Raw genomic sequence first — 17,500 nt, forward strand, 5'->3', positions numbered from 1 at the left:
ACGTTAGCTATCTTCACTGGAGTATCAACAACCGGCTTTTCTCATTCAGCATGCTTTCCTCAGTTAGCATGCTATTAAACAAGCTAGGTAACGTTAGCTACAACCGGCTTTTCTCAGTTAGCATGCTATTAAACAAGCTAGGTAACGTTAGCTATCGCCACAACCGGCTTTTCTCAGTTAGCATGCTAGAAAACAAGCTAGGTAACGTTAGCTATCGCCACAACCTGCTTTTCTCAGTTAGCATGCAAGAAAACGAGCTAGGTAACGTTAGCTAGCCAACAAAACAAAACAAAACAAACTTGAAAATAAATATTGCTCAAAACACTAGCTATATTATTCACTTTCCCTCCAGCTAACTCTTTCTGGTAAATCCCTTGCTAGCTCATGATATACGACTGGCGTTGTTTATCACTCAGAGGCTGATAAAAATCATTCACTGGTCACCTACAATACTATAGCCCCCTCTATGGGGACTAAAATGTACTGACTGGAATAACCCCTCAAGGGGGAACTACAATGTACTGACTGGAATAACCCCTCTAGGGGGACTACAATGTACTGACTGGAATAACCCGTCCAGGGGGACTACAATGTACTGAATATGGAATAACTAACAGACTCTATACTCTAGAACAGTAAACTAACAGACTCTATACTCTAGAACAGTAAACTAACAGACTGACTCTATACTCTAGAACAGTAAACTAACAGACTCTATACTCTAGAACAGTAAACTAACAGACTGACTGTATACTCTAGAACAGTAAACTAACAGACTCTATACTCTAGAACAGTAAACTAACAGGCTGACTCTATACTCTAGAACAGTAAACTAACAGACTGACTCTATACTCTAGAACAGTAAACTAACAGACTGACTCTATACTCTAGAACAGTAAACTAACAGACTCTATACTCTAGAACAGTAAACTAACAGACTGACTCTATACTCTAGAACAGTAAACTAACAGACTGACTCTATACTCTAGAACAGTAAACTAACATACTCTATACTCTAGAACAGTAAACTAACAGACTGACTCTATGCTCTAGAACAGTAAACTAACAGACTGACTCTATACTCTAGAACAGTAAACTAACAGACTCTATACTCTAGAACAGTAAACTAACAGACAGACTCTATACTCTAGAACAGTAAACTAACAACAGACTGACTCTATACTCTAGAACAGTAAACTAACAGACTGACTCTATACTCTAGAACAGTAAACTAACAACAGACTGACTCTATACTCTAGAACAGTAAACTACCCGACTGACTCTATACTCTAGAACAGTAAACTAACAGACTCTATACTCTAGAACAGTAAACTAACAGACTCTATACGCTAGAACAGTAAACTAACAGACTCTATACTCTAGAACAGTAAACTAACAGACTGACTCTATACTCTAGAACAGTAAACTAACAGACTCTATACTCTAGAACAGTAAACTAACAGACTCTATACTCTAGAACAGTAAACTAACAGACTGACTCTATACTCTAGAACAGTAAACTAACAGGCTGACTCTATACTCTAGAACAGTAAACTAACAGACTCTATACTCTAGAACAGTAAACTAACAGACTCTATACTCTAGAACAGTAAACTAACAGACTTTATACTCTAGAACAGTAAACTAACAGACTGACTCTATACTCTAGAACAGTAAACTAACAGACTCTATACTCTAGAACAGTAAACTAACAGACTCTATACTCTAGAACAGTAAACTAACAGACTCTATACTCTAGAACAGTAAACTAACAGACTGACTCTATACTCTAGAACAGTAAACTAACAGACTCTATACTCTAGAACAGTAAACTAACAGACTGACTCTATACTCTAGAACAGTAAACTAACAGACCGACTCTATACTCTAGAACAGTAAACTAACAGACTGACTCTATACTCTAGAACAGTAAACTAACAGACTCTATACTCTAGAACAGTAAACTAACAGACTATGACTCTATACTCTAGAACAGTAAACTAACAGACTGACTCTATACTCTAGAACAGTAAACTAACAGACTATTTACTCTAGAACAGTAAACTAACAGACTGACTCTATATTCTAGAACAGTAAACCAACAGACTGACTCTATACTCTAGAACAGTAAACTAACAGACTCTATACTATAGAACAGTAAACTAACAGACTGACTCTATACTCTAGAACAGTAAACTAACAACAGACTGACTCTATACTCTAGAACAGTAAACTAACAGACTATTTACTCTAGAACAGTAAACTAACAGACTGACTCTATATTCTAGAACAGTAAACCAACAGACTGACTCTATACTCTAGAACAGTAAACTAACAGACTCTATACTATAGAACAGTAAACTAACAGACTGACTCTATACTCTAGAACAGTAAACTAACAACAGACTGACTCTATACTCTAGAACAGTAAACTAACAACAGACTGACTCTATACTCTAGAACAGTAAACTAACAGACTGACTCTATACTCTAGAACAGTAAACTAACAACAGACTGACTCTATACTCTAGAACAGTAAACTAACAGACTGACTCTATACTCTAGAACAGTAAACTAACAGACTGACTCTATACTCTAGAACAGTAAACTAACAGACTCTATACTCTAGAACAGTAAACTAACAGACTCTTTACTCTAGAACAGTAAACTAACAGGCTGACTCTATACTCTAGAACAGTAAACTAACAGACTCTATACTCTAGAACAGTAAACTAACAGACTCTATACTCTAGAACAGTAAACTAACAGACTGACTCTATACTCTAGAACAGTAAACTAACAGACTCTGTACTCTAGAACAGTAAACTAACAGACTCTATACTCTAGAACAGTAAACTAACAGACTGACTCTATACTCTAGAACAGTAAACTAACAGACTCTATACTCTAGAACAGTAAACTAACAGACTGACTCTATACTCTAGAACAGTAAACTAACAGACTCTATACTCTAGAACAGTAAACTAACAGACTGACTCTATACTCTAGAACAGTAAACTAACAGACTCTATACTCTAGAACAGTAAACTAACAGACTCTATACTCTAGAACAGTAAACTAACAGGCTGACTCTATACTCTAGAACAGTAAACTAACAGACTCTATACTCTAGAACAGTAAACTAACAGACTCTATACTCTAGAACAGTAAACTAACAGGCTGACTCTATACTCTAGAACAGTAAACTAACAGACTCTATACTCTAGAACAGTAAACTAACAACAGACTGACTCTATACTCTAGAACAGTAAACTAACAGACTGACTCTATACTCTAGAACAGTAAACTAACAGACTCTATACTCTAGAACAGTAAACTAACAGACTCTTTACTCTAGAACAGTAAACTAACAGGCTGACTCTATACTCTAGAACAGTAAACTAACAGACTCTATACTCTAGAACAGTAAACTAACAGACTCTATACTCTAGAACAGTAAACTAACAGACTGACTCTATACTCTAGAACAGTAAACTAACAGACTCTGTACTCTAGAACAGTAAACTAACAGACTCTATACTCTAGAACAGTAAACTAACAGACTGACTCTATACTCTAGAACAGTAAACTAACAGACTCTATACTCTAGAACAGTAAACTAACAGACTGACTCTATACTCTAGAACAGTAAACTAACAGACTCTATACTCTAGAACAGTAAACTAACAGACTGACTCTATACTCTAGAACAGTAAACTAACAGACTCTATACTCTAGAACAGTAAACTAACAGACTCTATACTCTAGAACAGTAAACTAACAGGCTGACTCTATACTCTAGAACAGTAAACTAACAGACTCTATACTCTAGAACAGTAAACTAACAGACTCTATACTCTAGAACAGTAAACTAACAGGCTGACTCTATACTCTAGAACAGTAAACTAACAGACTCTATACTCTAGAACAGTAAACTAACAGACTGACTCTATATTCTAGAACAGTAAACTTAAAGACTGTAACAGACTTTTACTGTTAAGTGGAGCGACACAGGGCTTGGTCATGTAGTATTGGAGTCTGGCTGGGTTCATCTCTTGGTCAGATCGTACTGTTAAGCGGAGCGACAGAGAGAGAGAGAGAGAGAGAGAGAGAGAGAGAGAGAGAGAGAGAGAGGAGAGAGAGAGAGAGGGAGAGAGAGACAGAGAGAGAGAGGGAGACAGAGAGAGAGAGAGAGAGAGAGAGAGAGAGAGAGCGAGAGAGAGAGAGAGAGAGAGAGAGAGAGAGAGAGAGAGAGGGAGAGAGAGACAGAGAGAGGGAGAGGGAGACAGAGAGAGAAAGAGAAAGAGAGAGAGAAAGTACAGGGGGAGTAACTCCAGGTCAAGAAGACACCGGATGAACACCAGAGGGCGTTGCAGGAGCAGATTTGATAGTCTCCTCCCCCCTCCTCTACGGACGCCACCTGCCGCACGACCCGGCTTGTCTGGGTGTGAGGTATGAAAATCCTGTCAGAGGGAGGGATCCAGAATGTGACGACGGAGCACCCAGCGGGTCCGTATCCTTCCCAGTCCACCAGATACTGCCAACCGCGACGGCACACTATCCACAAGCCGCCGGACGGTATAGGCAGGATGGTCGTCGACGAGCCGAGGGTTGTGGAGGAGCAGCTGCAGGAGGGAACAGGGGGACTGGTTTATAATTAGGATACATTGAAGGTGGGGGGAATTTTGAGAGAGTCTGAGAGTTTCAGATGAACAGCAGAAGGGTTTATGACACGATCAATCTCAAAGGGGCCAATGAAATCAGGGGAGCTAGTTTTTTTTGGAAACCACTTTCAGGGGCAAGTCCTTAGATGAAAACCATACCTTTTTGGCTTGGAGTGTAGACTGTGGCTGAAGCAAGGCGACGGTTAGGTTGGATTTGGGTCCTGGCGGAGGCACGAAGAAGAGCAGCCCGGGCCCTCCTCCAGGTGCGACGACAAAGGTTAGCTTGGGATTGGGTCCTGGACTGAGGCACGAAGAAGAGCAGCCCGGGCCCTCCTCCAGGTGCGATGACAAAGGTTAGCTTGGGATTGGGTCCTGGACTGAGGCACGAAGAAGAGCAGCCCGGGTCCTCCTCCAGGTGTGACGACAACGGTTAGCTTGGGATTGGGTCCTGGACTGAGGGCACCTCTTGGCCAGGGAAAAAGGGAGGTTGTTAACCCAGAGCACACTCAAAGGGAGACATACCTGATGAGGCTGTTGATTTTTTACATTTTATCGTTATTTAACTAGGCAAGTCAGTTAAGAACAAATTCTTATTTTACAATGACGGCCTAGGAACAGTGGGTTTAACTGCCTTGTTCAGGGGGCAGAACGACAGATTTGTACCTTGTCAACTCGGGGATTCAATCTTGCAACCTTTCTGTTACTAGTCCAACGCTTTAACCACTAGGCTACCTGCCACCCCTCCACTCTAACCACTACGCTACCTGCCGCCCCTCCACTCTAACCACTAGGCTACCTGCCGCCCCTCCACTCTAACCACTACGCTACCTGCCGCCCCTCCACTCTAACCACTAGGCTACCTGCCGCCCCTCCACTCTAACCACTACGCTACCTGCCGCCCCTCCACTCTAACCACTAGGCTACCTGCCGCCCCTCCACTCTAACCAGTAGGCTACGCTGCCGCCCCTCCCTCGATGAGCGTGTTGTGGGCATATTCCACCCAGGGTAGCTGGGCACTCCAAGAGGAAGGGTTAGCTGAAGTCACACAGCGTAGGGCAGTTTCCAACTCCTGGTTGGCCCGCTCGTTCTGGCCGTTGGGGGTCCTCTGTCAGAAACAATGTCACTAGGGATGCCATTGAGCCGTAAAACATGGGATACCAGCAGGTCCGCCGTCTCCCGGGAGGAAGGAAGCTTGGAGAGGGGAAGGAAGTGAGCCGCTTTGAAGAAAAAACGAATCGGTCAATAATAGTGAGAATGACTGAGTTACCGTTCGACGGGGGGGAAGGTCAGTGACGAAGTCCAAAGCTATGTGTGACCAGGGGGCGATTGATTATGGGAAGAGGGCGAAGCAGACCCGGATCTAGGTTTTGGTGGAGGTTTTGTTCCCGAGCGTCTTTCTCCACCAAAACTCGCTGACGCCTGGAAGGCGACAGTCCGGTTCATGCCAGGGTGACAGGGTGAGGTGAGTAGAACGGGCCCCATTGAAGAACATCAGAGCTGAACTGAATCTGGCACAAACAGAACCTTACAAGGACCGTTTCCTGGATCAGGCTCGGTTCAGCTGAGCCTGACGAACAACGCGGGACTCAATCTCCATCTCTCGGGGCAGATCATACGCGACACAGGGGAACCCAGGAACAGACTTAGATGAGGAAACAGGGATGAATTAAACCCAAATATTTATTGTAACACAGGGAGATATGGAGTGTTCGTCAAGGGAAGCTCAGATGAGTTGCAGAAAAAACTGATGTAGAGACTGAGGGAGTTAGCTGAGTAGAACAGGGTAAACAGGTCCTGAGGGGAATCCACGGTAGTGGTGGTGAGATTTGGAGACTATAGCTAGAAACTAGGGCCTGTAGGACCTGCCTTGTTGATAGTGTTATTGAGAAGGTAGAAACTAGGGCCTGTAGGACCTGCCATGTTGATAGTGTTGTTAAGAAGGTAGAAACTAGGGCCTGTAGGGCCTGCCTTGTTGATAGTGTTGTTAAGAAGGTAGAAACTAGGGCCTGTAGGACCTGCCTTGTTGATAGTGTTGTTAAGAAGGCAGAGCAGCGCTTTATTATGGACAGACTTCTCCCCATCTTAGCTACTGTTGTTATCAATATGTTTTGACCATGACAGTTTACAATCCAGGGTTAATCCAAGCAGTTTAATTATTTATTTATTACAATATTTAGTTGAGGTTTAGGATTTAGTGAATAATTCGTCCAAAATCTAATGCTTTTAGTTTTTGAAATATTTACGACTAACTTATTCCTTGCAGTACGTTTGCCAATCGGTTGTGCAGCGGAGACTTATTTGCTATTCCTTTTGCCTCATCCCTCTTAACCATACCGTTTTTTTCAATTCCTCATCAATCCACGGGTCAAAACGCTCGGATCGACCCTACTCCTCGGCCAGAGCGTTCAGTGCGTACTCTCTGAACGTTTCCGAAAGCGAAACGCACTGAATTTAACAACAGGACAATCTGACAGCCCGCTCTGAATGTACAAACGCCCAGAGCACACTCTGAGCGCCCTCTGGACTCCAGATTGAATTTAGGAACAGGAAAACACCAAATATGTGCATGAATTTGTCCGGAACTGTGTTTTTGTTGGGAAGCATGAGGCTGCCTTTACGCTAACCTAAAACCAGTGGTGTGAACTACATAAGTAAAAATACTTTAAAGTACTACTTTTAAGTACTACTTTAAAATACTTTAAAGTACTACTTGTTTTTTTTTTTACTTTACTTTACTATTTATATTATTGACATTTTTTACTTTCACTTCACTACATTCCTAAAGAAAATGTCGTGAATTGGGTGAGAGAAGTCAGACTCATCCTTGTCAGACGGAGTTTACATTTTTGTCAACAGTTCTATTGTTTATAGTTGACCTAAAACACATACAAGTATTGTTTTATCGGCGATGGGTTGTAATAATAACGTTTTATTTTTGTTTTTCCTTCTTGATAAGGTGTGGTTTTTCTATTCACACGACAATACAAAGCTACTACATTTCCCACAATTCATTTGGATATCGTCTTGGGGGTTTTTGTTGTCGGTGATTGGTCCGTGTCTAAGGAAGATAAGGGACGTTATTTACAGGTGTTTTAACCAATCGGTGCTACGCATATGAATTTCCCGCTCGGTAATTGGTCTATTTATGTTCCCGTGATGCTTTGCTTCCGTCCGAATTCAAACTCGTCAGGACCAATCACAGGCGGCTGTAACGACCAGAGCAGCATTTAAACTAACAGCTTCAGTCGACGCTGTTGTTAATAAATTAAACGACGAGCAAAGTAGGATCAACGGTGAGGGGAGTTTGTTTATATTATAATTCAATTATATTAAAGTTAAAATCGATTTGATTCTTGGATATCGTACGTTAAAAAATTGTTTTAAGCGAACAGTTTGCTAAAACATTTGGTTTAGTTTTGATTTGAATTCAGTGGTTTACTCGGAAGGCTAGCTAGCTAGCTAGTTAGCCTTGTCTAAAGTGAGGTAGGTTAGCATAACCTTTTTGTTGTGTATTGAGTTTTTATTTCTTTTTAGATTTGTCAACTTATATCTTTATATATTTTTTTGCTTTCGAAGAGCACTTTATTATTATTTTTTTAATTATTATTATTAAAAATGAGTGCTCCTGTAGCCAAGGCGACGAACCCGTCGACAAACGTCGACCCCAAATCGGCTCCTCTGAAAGAAATCCCGGATATTCTTATAGATCCTCGTACGTTCAAAAAATACACCCGGGGAAGATTTCTCGGTAAAGGTGGTTTTGCTAAATGCTACGAAATCACAGATATGGAAACGAAGGAAGTTTTCGCCGGTAAAGTCGTCCCTAAATCTATGATTCTCAAGCCACATCAGAGGGAAAAAATGAGCTCTGAAATCGCCATTCACAAGAGTCTCGACAATCCTCACATTGTTGGATTTCACGGATTTTTCGAGGATGATGATTTTGTTTTTGTCGTTTTGGAAATTTGCAGACGAAGGGTGAGTTGGATTTATGATTATTTATTTTAAACTTTTTTTTTTTTTTACTTAGGTTGTTGTCTTTGCTAATGTATTTTTTAGGAGCTACTGTATCTAGATTTGGACACTTCCTAGTCTAGGAAGGAAATGTTAAATGAAACCTAACGCTCAACATGACAAGCTACTTGAATTAACAACACTTGTTGTTTAAAACACAACTTGTGTCCCCCTTTTTCAAGGTGACTAACTAGGATTGCATAAGTACTTATAAAATCTATTAGTTTTTTGTGTGCTTTTGAATTGAAAAGTTATTTACAACTCGTGAACTTTCTTTAAATAAAAGTAGTCTGCCCCTTTTATGATTTTGTACAAACTACTAAAAACCTTTTTTTTTTTCTTAGCATGACAACTTAGACTAAGTACATTGTCCCGTCCGTCCCCTCTTTCCAATCAGACATTCAGAAGTTAAACCCCCAAAAAATCCAAGTTAACCCCAGTGATATAATAGTTACTAAACCCCCTCCATTTCTCCGTTCCCCCCCCCCCCCCTCTCAGTCTCTGTTGGAGCTGCATAAGCGTCGTAAGGCGGTAACGGAGCCCGAGGCCCGTTATTATATGATGCAGCTGGTAAAAGGCTGTCAGTACCTCCACAACAACAGAGTGATACACAGAGACCTGAAACTGGGGAACATTTTCCTCAGCGACGACATGGACGTTAAGATTGGTACGCAGCGCACACACACACCCTGTACGACTCACTCCAGAATGTACACACACACGGTGAGCCGGTCCAGAATGTACACACACACACACACACACACTTACTTGGTGGGCTGGTCCAGAATGTACACACACTTGGTGGGCTGGTCCAGAATGTGCACACACACACACACTTGGTGGGCCGGTCCAGAATGTACACACACACACACTTACTTGGTGAGCCGGTCCAGAATGTACACACACACCTGTGTACAGCATCTTGTCTAAAACCCTGTCTCCTCCCTCCAAGGTGACTTTGGCCTCGCCACGAAGATAGAATTCGAAGGGGAACGTAAGAAGACGTTATGCGGGACGCCGAACTACATCGCCCCGGAGGTCCTCTGTAAGAAAGGACACAGTTTCGAGGTTGACGTCTGGTCTCTGGGCTGCATCCTGTAAGTGGAACGTAGACGAGCTTAGCTACTGGGCTAATAAATAAATGTATATTTGACCAGGTATGTTTGCAGGGTTTTTAGTGTTTATCGTTACATTCGTACATTTTTAACGAGAGCCCCCAGTAGTGCTCTGTATTATAACAGGCCTCGTCTCTCTCAGGTACACGCTGCTGGTGGGTAAACCTCCGTTTGAGACGACTTGTCTGAAGGAAACCTACAACCGAATCAAGAAGAACAATTACACTATTCCCTGGGTGAGTTACTACCGTATTATACCACTACATTATCCCCCTGGGTGAGTTACTACCGTATTATACCACTACATTATCCCCCTGGGTGAGTTACTACCGTATTATACCACTACATTATCCCCCTGGGTGAGTTACTACCGTATTATACCACTACATTATCCCCCTGGGTGAGTTACTACCGTATTATACCACTACATTATCCCCCTGGGTGAGTTACTACCGTATTATACCACTACATTATCCCCCTGGGTGAGTTACTACCGTATTATACCACTACATTATCCCCCTGGGTGAGTTACTACCGTATTATACCACTACATTATCCCCCTGGGTGAGTTACTACCGTATTATACCACTACATTATCCCCCTGGGTGAGTTACTACCGTATTATACCACTACATTATCCCCCTGGGTGAGTTACTACTGTATTATACCACTACATTATCCCCCTGGGTGAGTTACTACCGTATTATACCACTACATTATCCCCCTGGGTGAGTTACTACCGTATTATACCACTACATTATCCCCCTGGGTGAGTTACTACCGTATTATACCACTACATTATCCCCCTGGGTGAGTTACTACTGTATTATACCACTACATTATCCCCCTGGGTGAGTTACTACTGTATTATACCACTACATTATCCCCCTGGGTGAGTTACTACCGTATTATACCACTACATTATCCCCCTGGGTGAGTTACTACTGTATTATACCACTACATTATCCCCCTGGGTGAGTTACTACCGTATTATACCACTACATTATCCCCCTGGGTGAGTTACTACTGTATTATACCACTACATTATCCCCCTGGGTGAGTTACTACTGTATTATACCACTACATTATCCCCCTGGGTGAGTTACTACTGTATTATACCACTACATTATCCCCCTGGGTGAGTTACTACTGTATTATACCACTACATTATCCCCCTGGGTGAGTTACCACACTGAAGGCGTCAATTACCTTAATAGTTCAAAGGTCATTCGTGCTGATTTCCAGTTTTCGTCACAAAATCTTCTCTCTGTTTTTCCTGTTTTTTTTTCAATCCTGTTTCTGTAGCAAATCAACCCCGTGGCGGCGTCTCTGATCAAGCGAATGCTCCACGCCGACCCGTCCCAGCGTCCCACCGTCTCCCAGCTGCAGACGGACGAGTTCTTCACCGAGGGTTACATCCCTTTACGTCTCCCCACCACCTGCCTCACCGTCCCGCCGCGCTTCTCCATCGCTCCCTCGTCTCTGGAGCCTGGCCAGAGGCGCCCGCTCACCGCTCTCAACAACAAAGGTTAGGATTCGCACCACGTAGGACGCTGTGGTCTGGTGTCGGGGTCTCTCCTTTCCTTCGGCGGAGGGTCTAGTGTCGGCCTGTTCTTCCTTTCCTTCCTTCCTTCCTTTCCTTCCTTCCTTTCCTCCCTTCCTTTCCTTCGGCGGAGGGTCTAGTCTCTTCCTCCCTTCCTTTCCTCCCTTCCTTTCCTCCAGCGGAGGGTCTAGTGTCGTCCTCTTCTCCTTCCTTTCCTCCCTTCCTTTCCTCCAGCGGAGGGTCTAGCGTTGTCTTCTTCTCCTTCCTTTCCTCCCTTCCCTTCCCTTCCTCCAGCGGAGGGTCTAGTGTCGTCCTCTTCTCCTTCCCTTCCTTCCTTTCCTTCCTTTCCTCCCTTCCTTTCCTTCGGCGGAGGGTCTAGTGTCGGCCTCTTCCTTCCTTTCCTGCCTTCCTTTCCTTCAGCGTCGTCCTCTTGTCCTCATCAGGGACGGAGAAGGTGGAGCAGAAAGACGAGGCGCTGCTCAGGGAGATTCCAGAGGCGACCGACTGTCACCTGAACGACCTGCTGCAGCAACTGGACGCCTGCAACGCTGCCAAGCCGTCGGAGAGAGGACTCATTACCATGGGTACGACACAGACACACACACACACAGCCAATCCCTCGGAGGACTCGTTCCCATGGGTACGAGACACAGCCCAACATATTGACCTTTAACCCCTGTGTTTCCAGAGGAGGCCGAGGACCCAGCCTGTGTCCCCATCTTCTGGATCAGCAAGTGGGTCGACTACAGCGACAAATACGGACTGGGTAACAACTGTCGCCATGTCAACCCTCTCTGTTACCATGTCGACCCTGTCTCTCTCTCTCTGTTACCATGTCGACCCTGTGTCTCTCTCTCTCTCTGTTACCATGTCGACCCTGTGTCTCTCTCTCTCTCTCTCTCTGTTACCATGTCGACCCTGTGTCTCTCTCTCTCTCTCTGTTACCATGTCGACCCTGTGTCTCTCTCTGTCTCTGTTACCATGTCAACCCTGTCTCTCTCTGTTACCATGTCAACCCCGTCTCCTCTCCTCCAGGTTATCAGCTGTGTGATAACAGCGTGGGCGTGTTGTTTAACGACTGTACCAGAATGATCATGTACGCGGACGGAGACAGTCTTCAGTACATCGACAAGATGGCCGCCGAGAGCTACCTCAGCGTCCGCTCCTACCCAGCTACGCTATCCAAGAAGGTTAGCGTCTCGCCGCTAGTGCTTCTCTATGGCTGTGGCTAGCATCGGGCTAACTGTCGGATAGCGTCGGGATTAAAAAATCCTTTAGCTCCTACCCAGCTACGCTATCCAAGAAGGTTAGCGTCTCGCCGCTAGTGCTTCTCTATGGCTGTGGCTAGCATCGGGCTAACTGTCGGAAAGCGTCTTGTCTTCTCTCTCTAAGTGTCTGTTAAAGGGTTAGAGCCTAGCTGACCTGTGACCTTTGACCCCTCCCTAGATCACGTTGTTGAAGTATTTCCGTAACTACATGTCGGAGCACCTTCTGAAGGCGGGCGCCAACATCACGCCGCGGGACGGGGACGAACTCGCCCGTCTGCCCTACCTCGGACACTGGTTCAGAACCAAGTCGGCCATCGTCCTCCACCTCACCAACGGCACGGTGCAGATCAACTTCTTCCAGGTACCCTCCTTTTCCTCCTCCTCTCGTCTCTCTCTCTCCTCCTCTCGTCTCTCTCTCTCCTCCTCTCGTCTCTCTCTCTCCTCCTCTCGTCTCTCTCTCTCCTCCTCTCGTCTCTCTCTCTCCTCCTCTCGTCTCTCTCTCTCCTCCTCTCGTCTCTCTCTCTCCTCCTCTCGTCTCTCTCTCTCCTCCTCTCGTCTCTCTCTCTCCTCCTCTCGTCTCTCTCTCTCCTCTCTGAGTATCTGTTGTCTGTTCTGCAGGACCACACCAAGTTGATCCTGTGTCCCCTGATGGGCGCCGTGTCCTTCATCGACGAGAAGAGAGACTTCAGGACGTACAAGACGTCTCTGATCCAGGAGTTTGGCTGCTGTAAAGAGCTGGCCAGCAGGATGAGATACGCCAGACTGATGGTGGCCAAGCTACTGTCCTGCAAGTCCTCCACTCCTCGCTAACCAATCACCTCCCTCCTCCTCTCTCTGAACCCTGCAGCCAATCACAGCCCAGGTGGAGGTCCCCAGCCCCTAACTATAATCCACTTCCTGTTGTCTGCTGGCCAATCAGAGTGTGTCACAATAAGCCAGTCGGACTGCTGTATCTCCCCAACGGTCTCTAAATGTTGAAACGACGTATTTTTATATTATAGTCACACAAGATTGGTCTCCCCCCTTTACCTGTCTCTCTCTGGTCACCAGTCTCTCTCTCTCCCCCCTTTACCTGTCTCTCTCTGGTCACCAGTCTCTCTCTCTCCCCCCTTTACCTGTCTCTCTCTGGTCACCACTCTCTCTCTCTCCCCTACCTGTCTCTCTCTCTCCCCTACCTGTCTCTCTCTCTCCCCTACCTGTCTCTCTCTCTCCCCTACCTGTCTCTCTCTCTCCCCTACCTGTCTCTCTCTCTCCCCTACCTGTCTCTCTCTCTCCCCTACCTGTCTCTCTCTCTCCCCTACCTGTCTCTCTCTCTCCCCTACCTGTCTCTCTCTCTCCCCTACCTGTCTCTCTCTCTCTCCTACCTGTCTCTCTCTCTCTCTCCTACCTGTCTCTCTCTCTCTCCCCTACCTGTCTCTCTCTCTCTCCCCTACCTGTCTCTCTCTCTCTCCCCTACCTGTCTCTCTCTCTCCCCTACCTGTCTCTCTCTCTCCCCTACCTGTCTCTCTCTCTCTCCCCTACCTGTCTCTCTCTCTCCCCTACCTGTCTCTCTCTGGTCACCAGTCTCCCCCCCTACCTGTCTGTCTCCCCTCTGGATGTTTGTCTGACTTAACATCCTGTCTGTAATCCACTTCTCTATCTGGTCTGTAGTACGCTAGGTGTTGTGGGAATCGAACCGTGCTGACAGACTGTATCATGTACATGCTCCTGTTTTTACCTGTAGTTCGTCTTGTACAAATATTTTCTCTCCAGATTTAATTAAAATGTTAATATGTTTTGTTTTTTTAAAAGTTGAATTTTCTTCCACGTTAATAAAGTCTTGAAAGAGTTTTTTTTTATTATAATTTTTTTTTAACTTGTTGTCATGTTCATGTGAAGCCGATGAAACTCAAAGCATTATGGGTAGGAAGTTACTGTAAACCTAGAATGGAATCTAACTGAACAGGGTTTTACTGTAAACCCAGAATGGAATCTAACTGAACAGGGTTTTACTGTAAACCCAGAATGGAATCTAACTGAACAGGGTTTTACTGTAAACCCAGAATGGAATCCAACTGAACAGGGTTTTACTGTAAACCCAGAATGGAATCCAACTGAACAGGGTTTTACTGTAAACCCAGAATGGAATCCAACTGAACAGGGTTTTACTGTAAACCCAGAATCCAACTGAACAGGGTTTTACTGTAAACCCAGAATCCAACTGAACAGGGTTTTACTGTAAACCCAGAATCCAACTGAACAGGGTTTTACTGTAAACCTAGAATCCAGCTAAACAGGGTGGGTGTTACTGTAAACCCAGAATCCAGCTAAACAGGGTGGGTGTTACTGTAAACCCAGAATCCAGCTGAACAGAGCATGTACCTTACTGTAAGCCTAGAGTGTTTGCGGTAGGGTTGGTCCGTAATGTAACCGTTAGAGACCTACGTACGTTTAAATTTCACAACCAGCATAGAATGAGGGATCGTGGGATGCGTTCAGTTTACTGCGTTGCGGAACCATTTGAACGACACGGTCCCCCCCCCTAAACGTTCTTAAACATTATGGTATGTCAGCGTGATGTGGCTGGATGCAATGAGTGATGTATTTAAAAGGTGGGACTGACTGCGTTATCCGACCCACATTTGTCTCGTTGCGGTTGAAGCTAGTTGGAAGGGTGTTTTCACGTATCCCTGGATGATCTGGGAGCCTTTGATACAGTTTTGACTAAAAATTGAAAGTCTATGGTGAGACCTGAAAATGGCTGTCTAGCAATGATCAAACAACCACCTTGACAGAGTTTGAATAATGTTTTTTTTTAAAGAATAATGGGCCAATATTATACAATCAAGGGGTTTAAAATGTTCTTAAGAGATTTACCCAGAAAGACTCACAGCTGTAATCGCTACCATGTTATTGACTCAAGGCTGTGAATACTTATGTAAATTGGATAAATTCATTTCCAATAAATGTGCAAACAATTCTAAAAACATTTTTTTCCACTTTTGTCGTTATGGTCGTATCGTGTGGAGATAGGTACGAATTTTTTTTTTTAAAGGTTTTTGATCAATTTTTTTTTAAATTCAGTCTAACACAAAAATGTGGATTAAGTCAAGGGGGTATGAAGACTGTACGGCGTCGGCTGTTAACTGGGGGTTGGTCACGACTTAGGTGTCATTTTATGTTCTGTCCACTAGATGGCACGCTGTTTCGCAGTGCGGAGGTTCTGTATCGCCGTGCGGAGGTTCTGTATCGCCGTGCGGAGGTTCTGTATCGCCGTGCGGAGGTTCTGTATCGCAGTGCGGAGGTTCTGTATCGCAGTGCGGAGGTTCTGTATAGAGTTATAGATTATTGGTGATTAACTCAACCACATTAGAGAGAAAGATGAGCTTCTACATGTTAAAAAGTATTATTATTGTGCAGCAAAACCTCTTAACTTAGATATTTGGTTTACTTCTTCTGCAACACGCTAATGTTACTCCACCTACACCCGTTTTAAACTAGAAACGCCGCTCAAAACTTTAAAACGCGCGGAATGGTCTCACTCGACTTGGTTGCGTACAACTTTTTGATATCTGTTATACTTTTTTCTTTTCTTGTTGTCGTCCGACCTCTTTCGTGGCATTTCTTCAGGTTTCTAAAGCTCACCGTTCTGACATCTCCACTTCCTCTGTAACCTTTCACACAAATCAGCTACTTTGACCACTTATCTTCGACAAAAAGTTAATGTTCACATCTTCATCCACTTCTCTGCTACTCAAATATGGAGTTTGGAGAAGAAAAAAAAAAACAGTTTTAAAAAAGTAACTGAATCAAGCTTTTTTTGTTGTTGTTGCAGGTATCCTAGTGGTTAGAGTGTAGAGGCGGCAGGTAGCCTAGTGGTTAGAGTGTAGAGGCGGCAGGTAGCCTAATGGTTAGAGTGTAGAGGAGGCAGGTAGCCTAGTGGTTAGAGTGTAGAGGTGGCAGGTATCCTAGTGGTTAGAGTGTAGAGGCGGCAGGTAGCCTAGTGGTTAGAGTGGAGGGACGGCAGGTAGCCTAGTGGTTAGAGTGGAGTGGCGGTAGGTAGCCTAGTGGTTAGAGTGTAGAGGCGGCAGGTAGCCTAATGGTTAGAGTGTAGAGGGGGCAGGTATCCTAGTGGTTAGAGTGTAGAGGTGGCAGGTATCCTAGTGGTTAGAGTGTAGAGGCGGCAGGTAGCCTAGTGGTTAGAGTGGAGGGACGGCAGGTAGCCTAGTGGTTAGAGAGGAGTGGCGGCAGGTAGCCTAGTGGTTAGAGTGTAGAGGCGGCAGGTAGCCTAATGGTTAGAGTGTAGAGGGGGCAGGTAGCCTAGTGGTTAGAGTGTAGAGGAGGCAGGTAGCCTAGTGGTTAGAGTGTAGAGGGGGCAGGTATCCTAGTGGTTAGAGTGTAGAGGCGGCAGGTAGCCTAGTGGTTAGAGTGGAGGGACGGCAGGTAGCCTAGTGGTTAGAGTGGAGTGGCGGTAGGTAGCCTAGTGGTTAGAGTGTAGAGGCGGCAGGTAGCCTAATGGTTAGAGTGTAGAGGGGGCAGGTATCCTAGTGGTTAGAGTGTAGAGGTGGCAGGTATCCTAGTGGTTAGAGTGTAGAGGCGGCAGGTAGCCTAGTGGTTAGAGTGGAGGGACGGCAGGTAGCCTAGTGGTTAGAGAGGAGTGGCGGCAGGTAGCCTAGTGGTTAGAGTGTAGAGGCGGCAGGTAGCCTAATGGTTAGAGTGTAGAGGGGGCAGGTAGCCTAGTGGTTAGAGTGTAGAGGCGGCAGGTAGCCTAGTGGTTAGAGTGGAGGGGCGGCAGTTAGCCTAGTGGTTAGAGTGTAGTGGCGGCAGGTAGCCTATTGGTTAGAGTGTAGAGGCAGGTAGCCTAGTGCTTAGAGTGTAGAGGCGGCAGGTAGCCTAGTGCTTAGAGTGTAGAGGCGG

At 44.8% G+C, this 17,500-nt stretch overlaps 1 protein-coding gene across 1 annotated transcript; it reads left to right on the forward strand.

Annotated features, from left to right (window-relative positions):
- The first annotated feature begins 7,604 nt into the window (after positions 1-7,604).
- Positions 7,605-13,748, forward strand: LOC106592455 (polo-like kinase 1 (Drosophila)). The gene is made up of 10 exons (XM_045712501.1): positions 7,605-8,642; positions 9,177-9,345; positions 9,631-9,775; positions 9,936-10,029; positions 11,099-11,321; positions 11,780-11,920; positions 12,025-12,102; positions 12,372-12,526; positions 12,783-12,965; positions 13,223-13,748. The coding sequence occupies exons 1-10, from the start codon at positions 8,280-8,282 to the stop codon at positions 13,412-13,414; spliced, it is 1,743 nt and encodes a 580-aa protein (XP_045568457.1). The 5' UTR covers positions 7,605-8,279; the 3' UTR covers positions 13,415-13,748.
- The last annotated feature ends 3,752 nt before the right edge of the window (positions 13,749-17,500 follow it).

The sequence above is a fragment of the Salmo salar genome, chromosome ssa02 (assembly GCF_905237065.1).
Source record: "Salmo salar chromosome ssa02, Ssal_v3.1, whole genome shotgun sequence".
In the NCBI taxonomy this organism is placed as follows: Eukaryota; Metazoa; Chordata; class Actinopteri; order Salmoniformes; family Salmonidae; genus Salmo; species Salmo salar.